Source organism: Typopeltis vanoorti, chromosome 6, assembly GCF_054136105.1.
Source record: "Typopeltis vanoorti isolate ZY-2024b chromosome 6, IOZ_Tvanoo_1.0, whole genome shotgun sequence".
In the NCBI taxonomy this organism is placed as follows: Eukaryota; Metazoa; Arthropoda; class Arachnida; order Uropygi; family Thelyphonidae; genus Typopeltis; species Typopeltis vanoorti.
In genome coordinates, this window is record NC_143554.1 from 39,212,350 (window position 1) to 39,226,468 (window position 14,119).

Here is a 14,119-nt window from a genome sequence, read left to right on the forward strand (position 1 = left end):
TGAATGACATACAGATCGTTGGTTGAATGCGCGAAGTCGGTAGTGGTTATGGCTCTAATTATTCTGTTTTGTATTGTTATTAATGGAAGTAGATTGTTGTAATAATCCCCCCCCCCCCCCCAACAGGTGATGCCACATTGCAGTGAGGAATTTACCCAGGAATAGTATAAGCATCTTAAGAATGCTCCATTTACAAATTTCTTAACATAATATATTCTATTATTTATAAACCTAAACTTATTTGTTAAGAAAGTGGTGTGGGAGTTCCACTTCATATTGCTATCTATATGGAGGCCCAAATGCTTGACTGATTTTGTTTTTTTGATTAAGCTACAGTCACAATTTAGGATGTCACTACATTTCCTTTCATGCCATTTTATGGTTATAGTGTGGTCTAGCTTATCTGTTAATGTGAAGTACATATATCTTGTTTTATCAGTATTAATTTTAAGTCCATTATTTCTAAACCATTTATTTAGTTTTAACATATCACGATTAATCCGATTTTCTAGATCCTCGAGGGTCGTTTCGATGTATACTAATGCCATGTCGTCAGTGAAGGATATAATTTTGCCAAAAAGTTTGTATTTACATAGATCATTGACATATATTAAAAATAGGATGGGTCCTAGCACCGACCCTTGCGGGTTATTTTCTATTATTCAGATAGGATCTGAACCAGTCATTAGTAATTCTTCTAATGCCATATTTGGACATTTTCAGTAGCAATAGGTCATGAACACAGTCGAATGCCTTGGATATATCAAGGAAAAACGGCTGTTGTGTGCATTCTTTTATTTATTCCACTACAGACTGTTTTATGAAACTCCAGTAGCGCTTTCGGTATTGTATCCAGATCTAAACCCATATTGATTAGTTGCGTAAAAGGATATGGTATTTAGATAGCTATTTAATTTCGATAACCTTTCAGGATTTCAATAACCTTTGAGATTGTGGATAGTATAGATATTGGTCTGTAATTTTGATTTCATTTCTGTTTTACCTCCTTTAAATAGCAGTACAATTGAAGCAGTCTTTAAGTGTTCTATAAATTTACCATGTTCAAATGATTTATTAATCATATTTGTGAAGAACTGTAATTTGTGTTTAATGATAATGTTTAGTTTTTTGACATATTGTCACATCCCATTTTTTCCCCTTTTTTAATCAGATTACTACACTCTTTACTTCATCTTCGTTTACTGCATGTAGATATATGGAACTCTTAATCCATGGAAGGTGACTCACTTACTTTGTCCTTTCAGCAGGGTCGTAATCATAACTACCATAGTTTGTAAAGAGGTTGTTCATTTTGTTAAGTACGTCGGTGACATCATTGCCCTCTGGGAATTCGTGAGTTTTCTGCTTTGTGTTTCCTATTATCTTATTAACTAACCTCCATTCTTTACATTTATCATTCATACAAGAAAGAAATTTCAATAGGAGATAATGTTCTTTTGCCTGCTTTATTTTTTCCTTTAGGCGTTTAGAGAAATTTTTGTAGTCGTGTTCAAACATTAAATTGTAGGGATTTTTCCTATTCTTAAGGTCTTCTCTTTTGTCCTTATCATATTTTTTAGTTCATCTGTTATCCAGTGTATGTGAACATCCTTTTTTATAGTAACTCTTTTGTGGTATTGTGATTTGCTGTCTGCATATTTAATCATTTTGGTAAATTCCTCATATAGCTGATTTGCATCTGATGTGTTGGTTTGAGGCAGTTGATAATGTTTTATGTAGTTCTCAAATTTATTATAATTGGTGCCAATTTCGAATTATTTATGACTACCTGCACAGATCATGTCAACACTATTAGATAATGATAGATTCAACAGTATAGAATGATGATCTGTTATTTTGCTAAAGTAGATTGTAGAGGATACCTCATAGGCCATTCTGTTTCTTATGAATATGTGATCAATACAACTTGCTGAGTTGTTCGCTTCTCTTGTATTGCCATCGATGTAAGCAAGAAACCCATGTGTAGATAATGTATTTTTATATTCTTCAGTTTTAACATTATTTTTATTAAGGTCCAGATATATATACCCTACTAGTATGATATTGTCGTGCTTTAAGGTTTTTTAGGACATTATTTAGCTCTGATAGAAAGATATCAACTGGGCCATCATGTACACAGTATATAGCAAATATACGTATATTCATTGCTGTGTTGTAAATCATTACAGTTTCAGCGCTTTGTATTTTTGATTCCAGTCTATGAAATTTATAAATATTTTTCCTAGCGTATAGAATTAATCCACCTGAACAATTATAGTCACGATAATCATCATATGTATCATAATTTGCGAGAGAATAACAATCAACCTCAAGTTGATTGATCCATATTTCACTTAGGACTAGTACATCTCTATATGATTCAATCTCTGTGAAAAGTAACATTAAGTTATCAAAATTTGACCTTATCAATCTCATATTTACAATATATGTTAAAATTTTTGGATGAGTTTGTAGCAGGGGGAAAAAAATTTTTTACAGAGGTAGATTATACAGTTTTTTACGGTTTACAGTCACATCAGAATTCTAAGCTATTCACGTGGAATCTTAAATCCATTTAGGTTTTCATTGTTCCAGTTATTCATATGCAACATTTAGATTTATTATCTTCTTTGTACTTTGACTCAACGAACAGAGTCAAAGTTTTTCTTTGACTCTGTTCGTTGAGGTCGTCCATTGTTTTTATCCGTATCACTTTTGTATTGTCGTTCTTTCTCATGAATAGTTTACCATCTCTTATCCATACATACTTGACTGCACCACTTGCTTTCTTTTGTTTTGTTTCATAATGAAGTTGCTTATTGAGTCAGGTGTGTCAGGTGTTTGTTTATATAGACGGGCACCGGTTTTAACTGTTCATCAAATTGTTGAGCTGTAATCTTGAGTTTTCTTGCCTCTGTCATCCATTTATTTTTAATATTTTTGCTTTCTAGTTGGATAACAACTGGCTTGATATCTGTTTTTCTGCTGGTGTCTTCCCTTTTTACTCCAAGTAGATTCACCAGTTTTTCAGTTATAGCATGCAAGTTTTCATTCCAAGCTTCTGGTAGACCGTTCAATTCAATATTATTTAACCTAGAGCACTGCTGAGTTTCATTAACTTCCCATTTCAGTTCGTTCATTTGAGCTTTCAGTATTTTATTTTCGTTTGTTAGTTCTGTGTTTTTAGTGCAAAGATCCTTAATTAGTTTTTCACTGCATTTGGCTTTATTCTTTAGATCTTGAATGCGTGCAAAACTATACTCCAGCGATGCCTTCAGTTTATTTCAGCTTTAAATAGTACTTCCAGTTCCGTTCTTATCAGGGAGTTGTTGTCTTTAATTTCTACTTTGATAGCTTTAGGTTTTCTAAGATCTGTTCCCTGAAGTTTCTTAGGAAAACTCTCACGTCAGCTTCTCCGTCGTTTTTGTTTACTGCCTTAGTTAAATCGAAATCGTCGCTGTTTCTGTTTAGACTACTTGTATCTAACAGATAAGCTTAGGTGTTGATAGTTATTCATGACGTATTTTTCATGGTATTAACAACACCACACACTTTTATCACAAAGATGTTTTATTAACGTTTATATTTTGCTGATTTTCAACTCAGCATCATCAGAGCACAACACACTTCTATATGCGACAGTGAAGTAATATAATTGCAAAAGACAAAAGATCTAAAGTCCTATTTTTGGCAAATTAATGCAACCGTATTTGTTAAGGTTGGAAGAATTCTTCAAAGCCATTGCTGACTCGAAAAAATAATCTTTCAGATCTATAACGACTCCTAAATAGCACGTTCGTTTTCCTCCATCTAATCCTATGTGAAGGAGTGTCCAAAGCGTTGTCTGCCAGTCCCTACTTGCCATAGTAATAGTAGTGAATATATCTTTCATTTTCTTCCAGGCGGATGTTCACTGATCTTCCTGTTTGCCCATAATAGTCCAAGTCACAAGGAACTTCATACACTCCTGGGTGTGCTAAAAGGTGAAGTTTATCCTTAGGCTAATGGATCAGAGTTGAGCCTGACATGAGGTTTGAAAGTGGCGCCAAGAATTGACAGGATATCATCAGGAAAATAAAACCAATTCATGTTAAACCACCCCGTATTTATGGATTACCAAAAATCCACTAAATTAATATCCCTCTGCGCCCCATAGTCGATAGCATAGATAATCCCACATATAAACTGGCCCGGCATTTAGCCAAGTCGCTTGCCCTCCTTACTGGAAACTCCTCTACTTTTTGTAAAAAAAATTCAGTCCATTTCAAAACACTGGTTAAAAATCTAATCCTAAAAGATTCAGACATAATGGTTAGTTTCGATGTCACCTCCTTATTTACCAATGTACCACTTATAGACACTTGATTTATTCAAGTCTAAATTTCCCCCTGATATTTTTGAATTATTTCAATTTACCATGAATGCAAGTTACTTTACACGGGGAGGAAAATTCTACAAACAGATTAATGGTACTGCTATGGGTTCCCCCCCCTCTCCCCCATTAGCAAATTTTTACATGGAACACTTTGAAAACAAAGTACTTACCACAGCTACATACAAGCCACAAGTGTGGTTACGCTATATAGATTATGTGTTTGCCATCTGGCCCTATGGACAAGACACTTTGGATGCTTTTGTCACCTACCTAAACAGCCAACACCCCAAAATCCACTACACAGTAGAAAAAGAATCAAATAACTGTTTACCATTTCTTGACACATTTAGTCACCCGCCTTTCAGATGGATCACTATCTTTTTCTATTTACAGATAGTCTACACACACACAGGAAGATACCTACATAAACAATCACATCATCATCCAACCCAACAGTACGGCATTTTAAAAACACTTACACACAGAGCCAGAGCCATTTGTTCTAACAATACAGCTCTGACCACAGAACTCCAATATCTGCACCATACATTCTTAGCCAATGGCTACAATCCCTACAAAGTAGATAAAATACTACATAGGCCCATTACTCTGCCCTCCCCTAATACACAAGAATACAACATGGCCATTTCTATTCCCTATATCAGAGGTACATCGGAAAAGATAGCCAAAGTATTGTTGAAACATGGCCTTGGCACTACTTTCAAACCTCATGTCAAACTGGCAACTCTGATCCACTCACCTAAGGATAAACTTCATCCTTTAGCACACCCAGAAGTGTATGAAGTTCCTTGTGACTGTGACTTGGACTATTATGGGCAAACAGGAAGATCAGTGAACTCATGTTTGTGATCTCTAGTCTTGTCATTTTCAAGATGATGATTTGATCAAGTGCTTTATTTTTAACTCAACTCTCAGATCCATAATTGAAAACTGGTTTGAACACCATCTTGTATACTGGCAGTTTAATGTTCTGACTAATTTCTCTTATTACATATAAATTTATTAAGCTGACTTCTCACCATGCCAGCATTGTTTATTCTGTTGTCTATTTCCAAATTTAATTTGCCATCTTCACTAAAAACTGGACCTAAATAGCCGAAATATTTTACTTGTTCTATAGGTTCTCCATTTAGAATGCAGCTGAAAGTTTGTGTTCCTACCTATTTTCATAGTTTTTGTCTTTTTATTGCTGTCATGCAATTTAGTTGGAGAACCCTTTCTTTCATAATATGATCCATATAGATGATAAATAAGAGTGGAGATAGTGAAGTCATCCTTCTTGGGGACTTCATCATCCACAACTCATATTGACTTCCCTTCTCTAATTTCACAAATTGAGTAGACAGGAATGGCAAGATGTTTGCCATTAACAATGACATATCACAAATTAATCTCTCTACCAAAATACCTGACAACCTTCTCCAATTTGTCAGGGCTGCTGGTTTTATCATTAGGCGAACCTAGGCAATCGCCTAGGCCAGGGTTTCTCAAACTTTTTCTACGACGGAACACTTCACAAATCCTGAAATGTTCACGGAACAACACCTTGATTAGTTTGTAATGTATTAATTAATAATTAATTGGTAATTTAGCGTATATTGTTAATTAATGATTGATAATTAATTTTTAATTATTAATTAATTAAACATCAATTAAACCAACATTAAATTAATTTGTGCTGATTTTCATTGACATATCCCATTCTGATCACCAAAAATTTAGTGAATGCAGACTTTTTTCTCTTGTATGCTGGTTTTATAGGTTAGGTAAATATAAATAAAATAAATGAGTAAATCTAAGCATTAAGAATAAACAATCATTTATTGTCAAATGTGAATTAGTAAAAACAAAACACATAAAAATAGTAAAACGTATATTGCAAATTAAGTTCTTAATGACTCCGATGTTTTTGGGTCTTTGAATTACAAATTCTTTTGATATCAGGTACAATATTAGAAAGTTGGATTCTCATATTTGGTGTAGCGTCGAATCTGTTCCTGGACTTTGATTTGGTTGCAGCATAATATGAAAATCCTACCTCACATAAATATGTCGTTGTAACAGGAAGTAAAACAAAAATAGCTAGTTTTGACACACCAGAAATCATTTATTGGCAGTTCCTTGTATTTTTGTTTTAAATCAGAGTCACTAATTAAATCAATTAGATTTTCATAGTCACTTGCGCTGAAGCCTGCTGACTTAGCTGTCACTGTAAATGGATTCAGAACCCAGGAATTGTCCTCACTGGATTTTGGAAAATATTGCAAAATGGTTGATTGCAAGTCATGCAAGGGTTCTAAAATTACGTTAGATACTTCTTCATTTACTTTAGAATTTATTTCCGTCAAAAATTCATGCAAGGTGGGAAAACAATCAAAATTATTCTGTTCAACTGTAGAAATCCAGAATTGCAACTTCCTATCATAAGATGCAATTTTATCTCTTGTATTAAAAATTGTAATATTCTTTCCTTGCAATGATAAGTTAATTTCATTGCACTTTGTAAAAATATCTGCCAAATAACCAAGACTCATCAACCATGAAGAATTTCTTAATAATTCAATAAAATTATTAAGAAATTCAGATTACCTGAACTTACATGCAGTGTCGTCTACAGTTGTGCAAAGAGTGTATACAGTGGGACATGAAAGCTTGGAAAGCCATGTTATTCGAGTTCAGGGCATCGACTGGAACACGAATCTGCACAGAAACATTCAGAACCGAGGCTCACAACATAGGTTTCCATGATAGGACCCCAATAATGCAAGCCCAGATTATCTGAACCAACATGCAATGTCATCTACAGTTGTGCAAAGAGTGTATACAGTGGGACATGGAAGCTTGGAAAGCCATGTTATGGAGTGATGATATCACCCTACACCCTCTATCTTGCAGATGGAAAGGTGTGGGCGTGGCAGATGCCCAGTGAATGTCTCTTACCAGATATTATGCACTCTGGTAAGAGACGATGTACAGATAATAGGAAGTAATCCCAAATATGAAATTGGGAGGTAGCGGTGTGATGGTATGATCCAGTTATTCCTGGTTTGGTGTTGGTTCCATGAACATTAAACTCAGAGAGTATCTGAACATTCTGGACAATACAATGCTTTCTATTTTTTGGCATTTCTATAGAACTGACCATTGTTTCTTTCAGCAAGACAATGCACCATGTCATGAGGCTGCTGCTGCTGCTGCTGTGTAACTGCATGGTTTGTGGATATGAACATCATGACACTTGACTGGTTTCCACATAGTCTTGGTCTCAATCTTATTTCAGTGGGATGAACTGGAGCTTCAGATAAGGTCAAGCGACATCTGCCTCACAACAGTGCAGGACCTCATTACATGCTTATAGGAAGAATCCAGGTTCTTACTATCAGTGGAAGAACCATGATACACTTGTGGAAAGTATGCTCCATAGGATTGCTGCTGTCATTGCAGCGATAGGTCCTACATGTTATTAATCTGGGTGCATGGTTGTTTGTTCCTCACATTGTGGTGTTATTGACCTATTTCCAAGCAGTATGTGTGTGACACACTGCTAGAGAAGAGAAAGAGAGAGAGAATCAAAAGTCTACCCTGAAGAGGTGTACAGGATGCTATGATAGTACGACAGGTAAAGTTGTTGAGAATAGTAGTTGAATAGTAATTCGGAATTGACTTACTTTCTCTCAACAAGTAACAATTACTAGATAGTCTTTTAAATTAAACTTTGCCATATTTACTCCTGGTCAGTAGCGCACATGTTTACAGTGATAATAATGCTCACCTCATAAGATTATTGCTAACTAACTAAAGTTTATCAGTCAGTCATGTCACACTATGAAACCAATTTGTAACATATATGAACTTGTAATCATTTACTGTATTTACAAATGATGTATATCCCTGTGAATATATGTGAAATATATTCTCTAGCATCCCATAAGGAACATATCTACTAATAATTGTCCAGCAATCTCTATTATTTGTGGTTATGGAACATTCCAGGTTTGTTAATAATATAACCGGCGTACAGATAGTAGGAAGCAATATTTCATTCAGGTAGTATTACAACATGACATGAACTCAGTGACTTTAAGAAAGGTGTCATCATTTGCTGTCACATTGGTGGCATGTCCGTACGTGCCATTGCCGCTCAACTAGAGCATCCAAAATCAACGGTTGGCAGTGTGTGATCAACAAATAGTGATTCTGGCATCACTAGTGCAAAAGAGCAGCAACACACAAGCCAAACATCAAGGCGGCTTGTCTTGCCTGGTGCAAAGGGTGTGTGAACTAGATAATTGGGCTGTGGAAAATGGAACTCTGGAGAGATGAATCAGAGTTCACTTGTTTCTAGTCTGATTGCATGGTGTGGAGGCTGCCTGGTGAACGCTTGTTACCACAGTGTGTTGTACTCACAGTAAAGTTTGGTGGAGTAATGGTATGGGATGCATGCAGCTGGTTTGGAGTGGGACTGCTGGTCTTTGTCTGTGTTCTATGAAGGCAGCTCAGTACCTTGATATTCTGGATAATCAAATGCTGCCTACACTGGAATTTTTATGGAATGGACCTGTGTTACTATCAAGATGACAAGCTCCATGCCACAAATCTGCACTGTTATGGAATGGTATGACGAGATGGGTGTCAAACAACTGCCCTGCCATGTGCAGAGTCCCAACCTCAACCACATAGAACACCTGTGGGATGAATTGGAGTGGCGATTGGGATCCAGAGCAGCACGTCTTCGATCTGATCTGTCACTGAACTTAGTGCCGCTTTGTTTGAGGAATGGAGACAAATTCCACCTGTCTGCTGCACATTGATGGAAAGCATCCTTAAGAGGTGCAGGAGGTGATCACAGCCAAAGGTGGACATATCCGATATTAGGATTCACCTTCTGGTATCAATTTTAAATTGCTAAAGTGTCCAGACAGTTATTGGTAGATAGTGTATTTAACATAATTCATCAATAGTTTATATATGAATGACAAGTAATCCTTGACTGAACTCCAAACAACTAAGACTCTTCTAAATTGGAGTTCATGAATTTATTCGTGCTCGAAAATTAAGTTCTCCTAAAGCTTCTTTGCTTAACATATACGGGTGTCTCATAAGTTCTGAGATATTTCCATAATTCATAAAAATGAGAAAAATTAGTATATTAGAGTGCGGTTTGCACAAAAGTGAATCGCAAGGAGGGGGGATTTTTTTTTTTTTTGGCAGGGAGAAAAAATTTACTTCACATTTTCACCGATAGAGGGTGCTGTACCACATGCATCATTTGCAAATGAGAGTTCTATAAAATGCAGGGTATACTGCTGACAGCTTGTAATGAATACGTGCAAATTCCCAGTCACTAGGGATGAACCGAATTGTTTTTGTGAAAAGAAAAATTTGTTGCTGGTAGATTGTGTATTTAACATAATTCATCAATAGTTTATATATGAATGACAAGTAATCCTTGACTGAACTCCAAACTAAGAATCTTCTAAATTGGAGTTCATGAATTTATTTGTGCTCGACTTGTGATGCTTACTTTGGTGGAAAAGATATTGTTAGTGAAGTTGTCTTATGTAAGTGGGGAATCGGTAGCGGAAATTTTATGAAAGTTTTGAACTCTGAAAAAATGAAGAAAGGTCAGTCCTCACACTCCTGCTAGAATACAGTCTCTAATATGATGTTTCGAGAAAACTAGAAATTTGTCAGATCGCCCTCGAACATGCAGACCAGTGTTGTGGTATCGCAAATGAATGCCCTAGAGACACAATTAATGAGCAGTGTAAGCAGTGCATAGGAAGCTGCAAGAATCACAGGCATAGCGAAAATGTCACTATTCAGCATCCTTCATGATGCATAATCATCACACTACCAAAGTAAGCATCACAGCAACAAATTTTTCTTTTCATGAAAACAATTCTGTTCACCCCCAGTGACTGGGAATTTGCATGCATTCATTACGAGCTGTCAACAGTACACCCTGCATTTTATAGACCTGTCATTTGCATGTATTTGGAAATGATGCATGTGGTATAGCACCCTCTGTCGGTGAAGATTTACTTCATAGAGGTGAAACCCCCCCCCTCTCTTAGATTCGCTTTCATGCAAACAGCACTCTAATATACCATATTTTCTCATTTTTATTAATTATTGAAATATCTTGGAAATTATGGGACACCTTGTATTTTTCAAGAACTGTGATTTTAAGCAAAGAACACCAGTGATGGATTTGGGCATTACCTAATGCAACTTGGAGCATAATTCTTGTAGAAAGGCTTATACATTGGCAACACATGACTATTAAATTATTTAAGGAATTTACAACGTATACTGGAATATTAATTAAAAGAAACTTTAATAAATATTTCCTGTATTTCAGCAATGTTACATTGCCATCTTCATGGGACCATATAAATATGGCACATGCACGCAAGCACTACAAAAAGCAAACGAGGCAGAAGATGGCAGTGTGACATTGCTGAAATATAGGAAATATTTATTAAAGTTTCTTTTAATTAATATTCCGCTATACGTTGTAAATTCCTTAAATAATTTAATAGTCAACTTGGAGCATAGTTGGTTGCTTGAAAAGATTAACTATTCATAAAGCAGAAGTGTGTTTGTATAGCCAACCACATTAGGTTCGAATTCTCCATTTTCCAAGCCAATCTTCGACTTAATAGGGAAGTCAAGTGTTGAATTATTAAGGTCAAATAACAGATAAAATTATAATATATATTTATGTTCATACAATCTGTTTTTTAACTTTTTTTAAACTCTTTTTAGGCATATTGTGGAAACAGAAGGAACTAGAGCACTTTTTAAAGGCCTTGGACCTAATCTAGTTGGAGTTGCACCATCAAGGTAAAATATTGCATGCTACTACAGTTAAAATAAGTGAAGCGAGTAAAAATTGCAATCCACTTAAGGAAATTTGAAACAATAATTGTTTATATTTTGCTAAGAATGTGTCACTTATGTTTGTTAATCAAAAATAAAATTTTTGATTCAGAGTAGTCAGAAATAAACTTCGACCGTCTTTTTAATAAGGAAAGAGTGTGTGTTTTAAAATTCCCTATTCAAGCAAAGAATGTATTAAATCATACTTTTACATTAATGGATGTTCTGTTTGGAGATACTTGCTAGGAGAAAAAAATCACCTGTTCTTCAGTCACTTATTTTGTTTAATCATTCATCTTCCATCTGTTTAAATCTCATTTATTATTATTGGCCTTCTACTATTGTTTGGCAGTAAATTTACGTCTATCTAGGATGGCTGATGAAATACACAAGTACCCAAATTTGATACCAGGATATACATTTAACTAAACCAAAATGTGTTCAAAATTAGTTTTATGTTTGAGGAGAGTGTGGGGATGATTTTTCCAAGTGCTCCCATTTTCCCAAATTTCTTCATTGGTAAATGGATTGCTTGTGCAAATTCACTTGACTTATTAATAGAAATATGGGATATTATAAAGTTTTAAAAATAATTAAAGTTGAGCTGCTTTTAGAGGTGAACTGTTGGCTCAACTATATAGATATTATTGAAGAAAAAATGAAGGATTTTGAAAACAGGAAGCAAACCTTAGATTCTCGATGGCGAACTTAAAAAAAAAATAAAAATAAATAAATAAAAAATTGATTAATTCATCTAGGGAAGCATATGGTAGTTTTTCAAGGATAGAGAAATCCAAACTTCAAGATGAATGCAAGAAATTTAAAGAGATGATTCTGGAAAAATAGAATGCATGTCGAAAGTTCCTAGCAGGTAAATTAGCTGATACTCTAAGAGAATTGAGAAAATAAGAGACCTATGAATAGTTTGCTTAAGTTGTTGCATTTTGCTGTTAGATCTGTTTTTTATTGTTCATTGGGATTGAAAAACCAAATCAACTCTTGTTCGACTTGGTATTATTCCATCCTTATCGATATAACCTAGTTACTTAATCTCTGGCAAGAAGAATACTTCAATGAAAGATTTAAATCTGTTAGTTTAATTACTACAGAAAAAATTACTACAGATGTGCGAATTTATTCTAAGGAACTTGAATATTAAAATGTTTAAGTTCCTTAGAATAAATTCGCACATCTTGAAATATCAAAGCTCATTTTCCTAAATATTTAACTAAAACCAAATTCATTAGTGACATGGCTAAATTTCTCACACCTTGAGGCATTCTGCATAATTGATACTTCTGCCATCTGGATCAAAATGCAAAATACTTTTGATTTTCTGTTCTCTAAGGAATTTGTAAACATGTTGAGTTCAGATCAAGCCTTGAAAAGTAACGTGCTCTATCAAGATTCATTAAATTTAAATCACAGTGGACCATTATTAGGAGTTACTGGGGATGAGCCTTTCTTTTCAAAAACTTACTTCAAACCATATAAAGTTGTGTCATGATTCACATAATTACAAACAAAACCATGCTTCTGAAGAAAATTCGATCCTAGATATCAGCACTCATCATCATCTTAAAATCCACATCTCAAAAGCTTTAATTTTATCTTCTCTCTAGCTATTTCAATTCTTCTTTTTATTTCTCCTGTGCTTCTTTCATCTTCTGTTATTAAGGTGCCATGATATGTAAATTTGTCTACTTGCCGAATAGGTGTGTTATTTATTTTGATATCAATTTTAGGTGTTGCTTTTTGTAGGCTGTGTCATGTCATAGTAAATGTCCGAAAGATTTTGCCTTTCCTCTTTTGTCTTTTTCCTAGTTATTGCCATTTTCTTGGAATTAAAAAGCAAGCCATATTCATCACTCATAACTCTTACATTGTTGATTATATTTTCTAGATCTTTTTTATTTTCTGCCAACAAAACTGTATCATCAGTATATCTTAAATTGTTTATGTTCCTTCCTCTTATTGATACGCCTTTTATGTTTTCAACTTACTTGTATATTTATTCAGTATATAAATTAAAGAGTATTGGGGATAGCATACATCCTTGTCATACCCCTCTTTGTATTATAAATTCTTTAGACATCTCATTGTCAACTCTTATTGCTGCTGTTTGTTCCCAGTATAGATTTGTTAACAGCCTTATCTTTATCATTCATTTCGATTTTATTGATGCACTTGATCAGTTTTGTATGGTTGATTGAATCAAAAGCTTTTGGTGTAGTCTAAAAAAGCATTGCTATAGTCTACAAAGCATATATAAATGTCTCTATTTTTTTTTTCTAGATAGCTTTCTATTATTGTTTCTTACAGTGAAAATACTGTATTTACTCGAATATATCTCGCACCCCTAATTTTACTTAATGAAAAAGAAATTAAAAGTTTTGCATATATCTTGCACACAAAAAAACTTTAAAACTTTAAGAAATAGATAGTGAATGTTGTTATGACAGTTTCAGATATTTTGGAATTCGGTTGAAGAAAATAAGCATTTCAACTTAACAATCGTCAGCTTGCCTTTGTTGTTGAGTCATGCGATCTTTTGTTAATACCACACTAATCATATGCATATCTTCATATCTGTGCTATCTCTACCGGCTTACCATTATTGTCCATTTCGCGCTCTACTCTCACTTCTCATTAGTCGTTCATGAAGGATAATTCATAACGTATCTGAAGTCTTGTAAATTGCTGGTAATTTACAAGACGTTTGAGTTACAGTGCTGGTTTTAAACTCAGTTATGATAAACTCAAAGATCGTATGATTCTGAAATGATAAAAGGACAAGCAATAATGAAACTTTGTTTTAATTTAATTACAGAAGCATTG

General features: G+C 34.5%; 1 protein-coding gene across 1 annotated transcript in view; it reads left to right on the forward strand.

Moving 5' to 3' along the window:
• Rim2 (replication in mitochondria 2) overlaps nucleotides 1-14,119 on the forward strand; it is a 109,219-nt gene that overhangs the window by 26,385 nt on the left and 68,715 nt on the right. Inside the window, exon 3 of the mRNA XM_090394761.1 lies at nucleotides 11,168-11,245. Within this exon, the coding sequence (XP_090250887.1) occupies nucleotides 11,168-11,245 (78 nt within the window). The remainder of the gene's footprint in view (nucleotides 1-11,167; nucleotides 11,246-14,119) is intronic.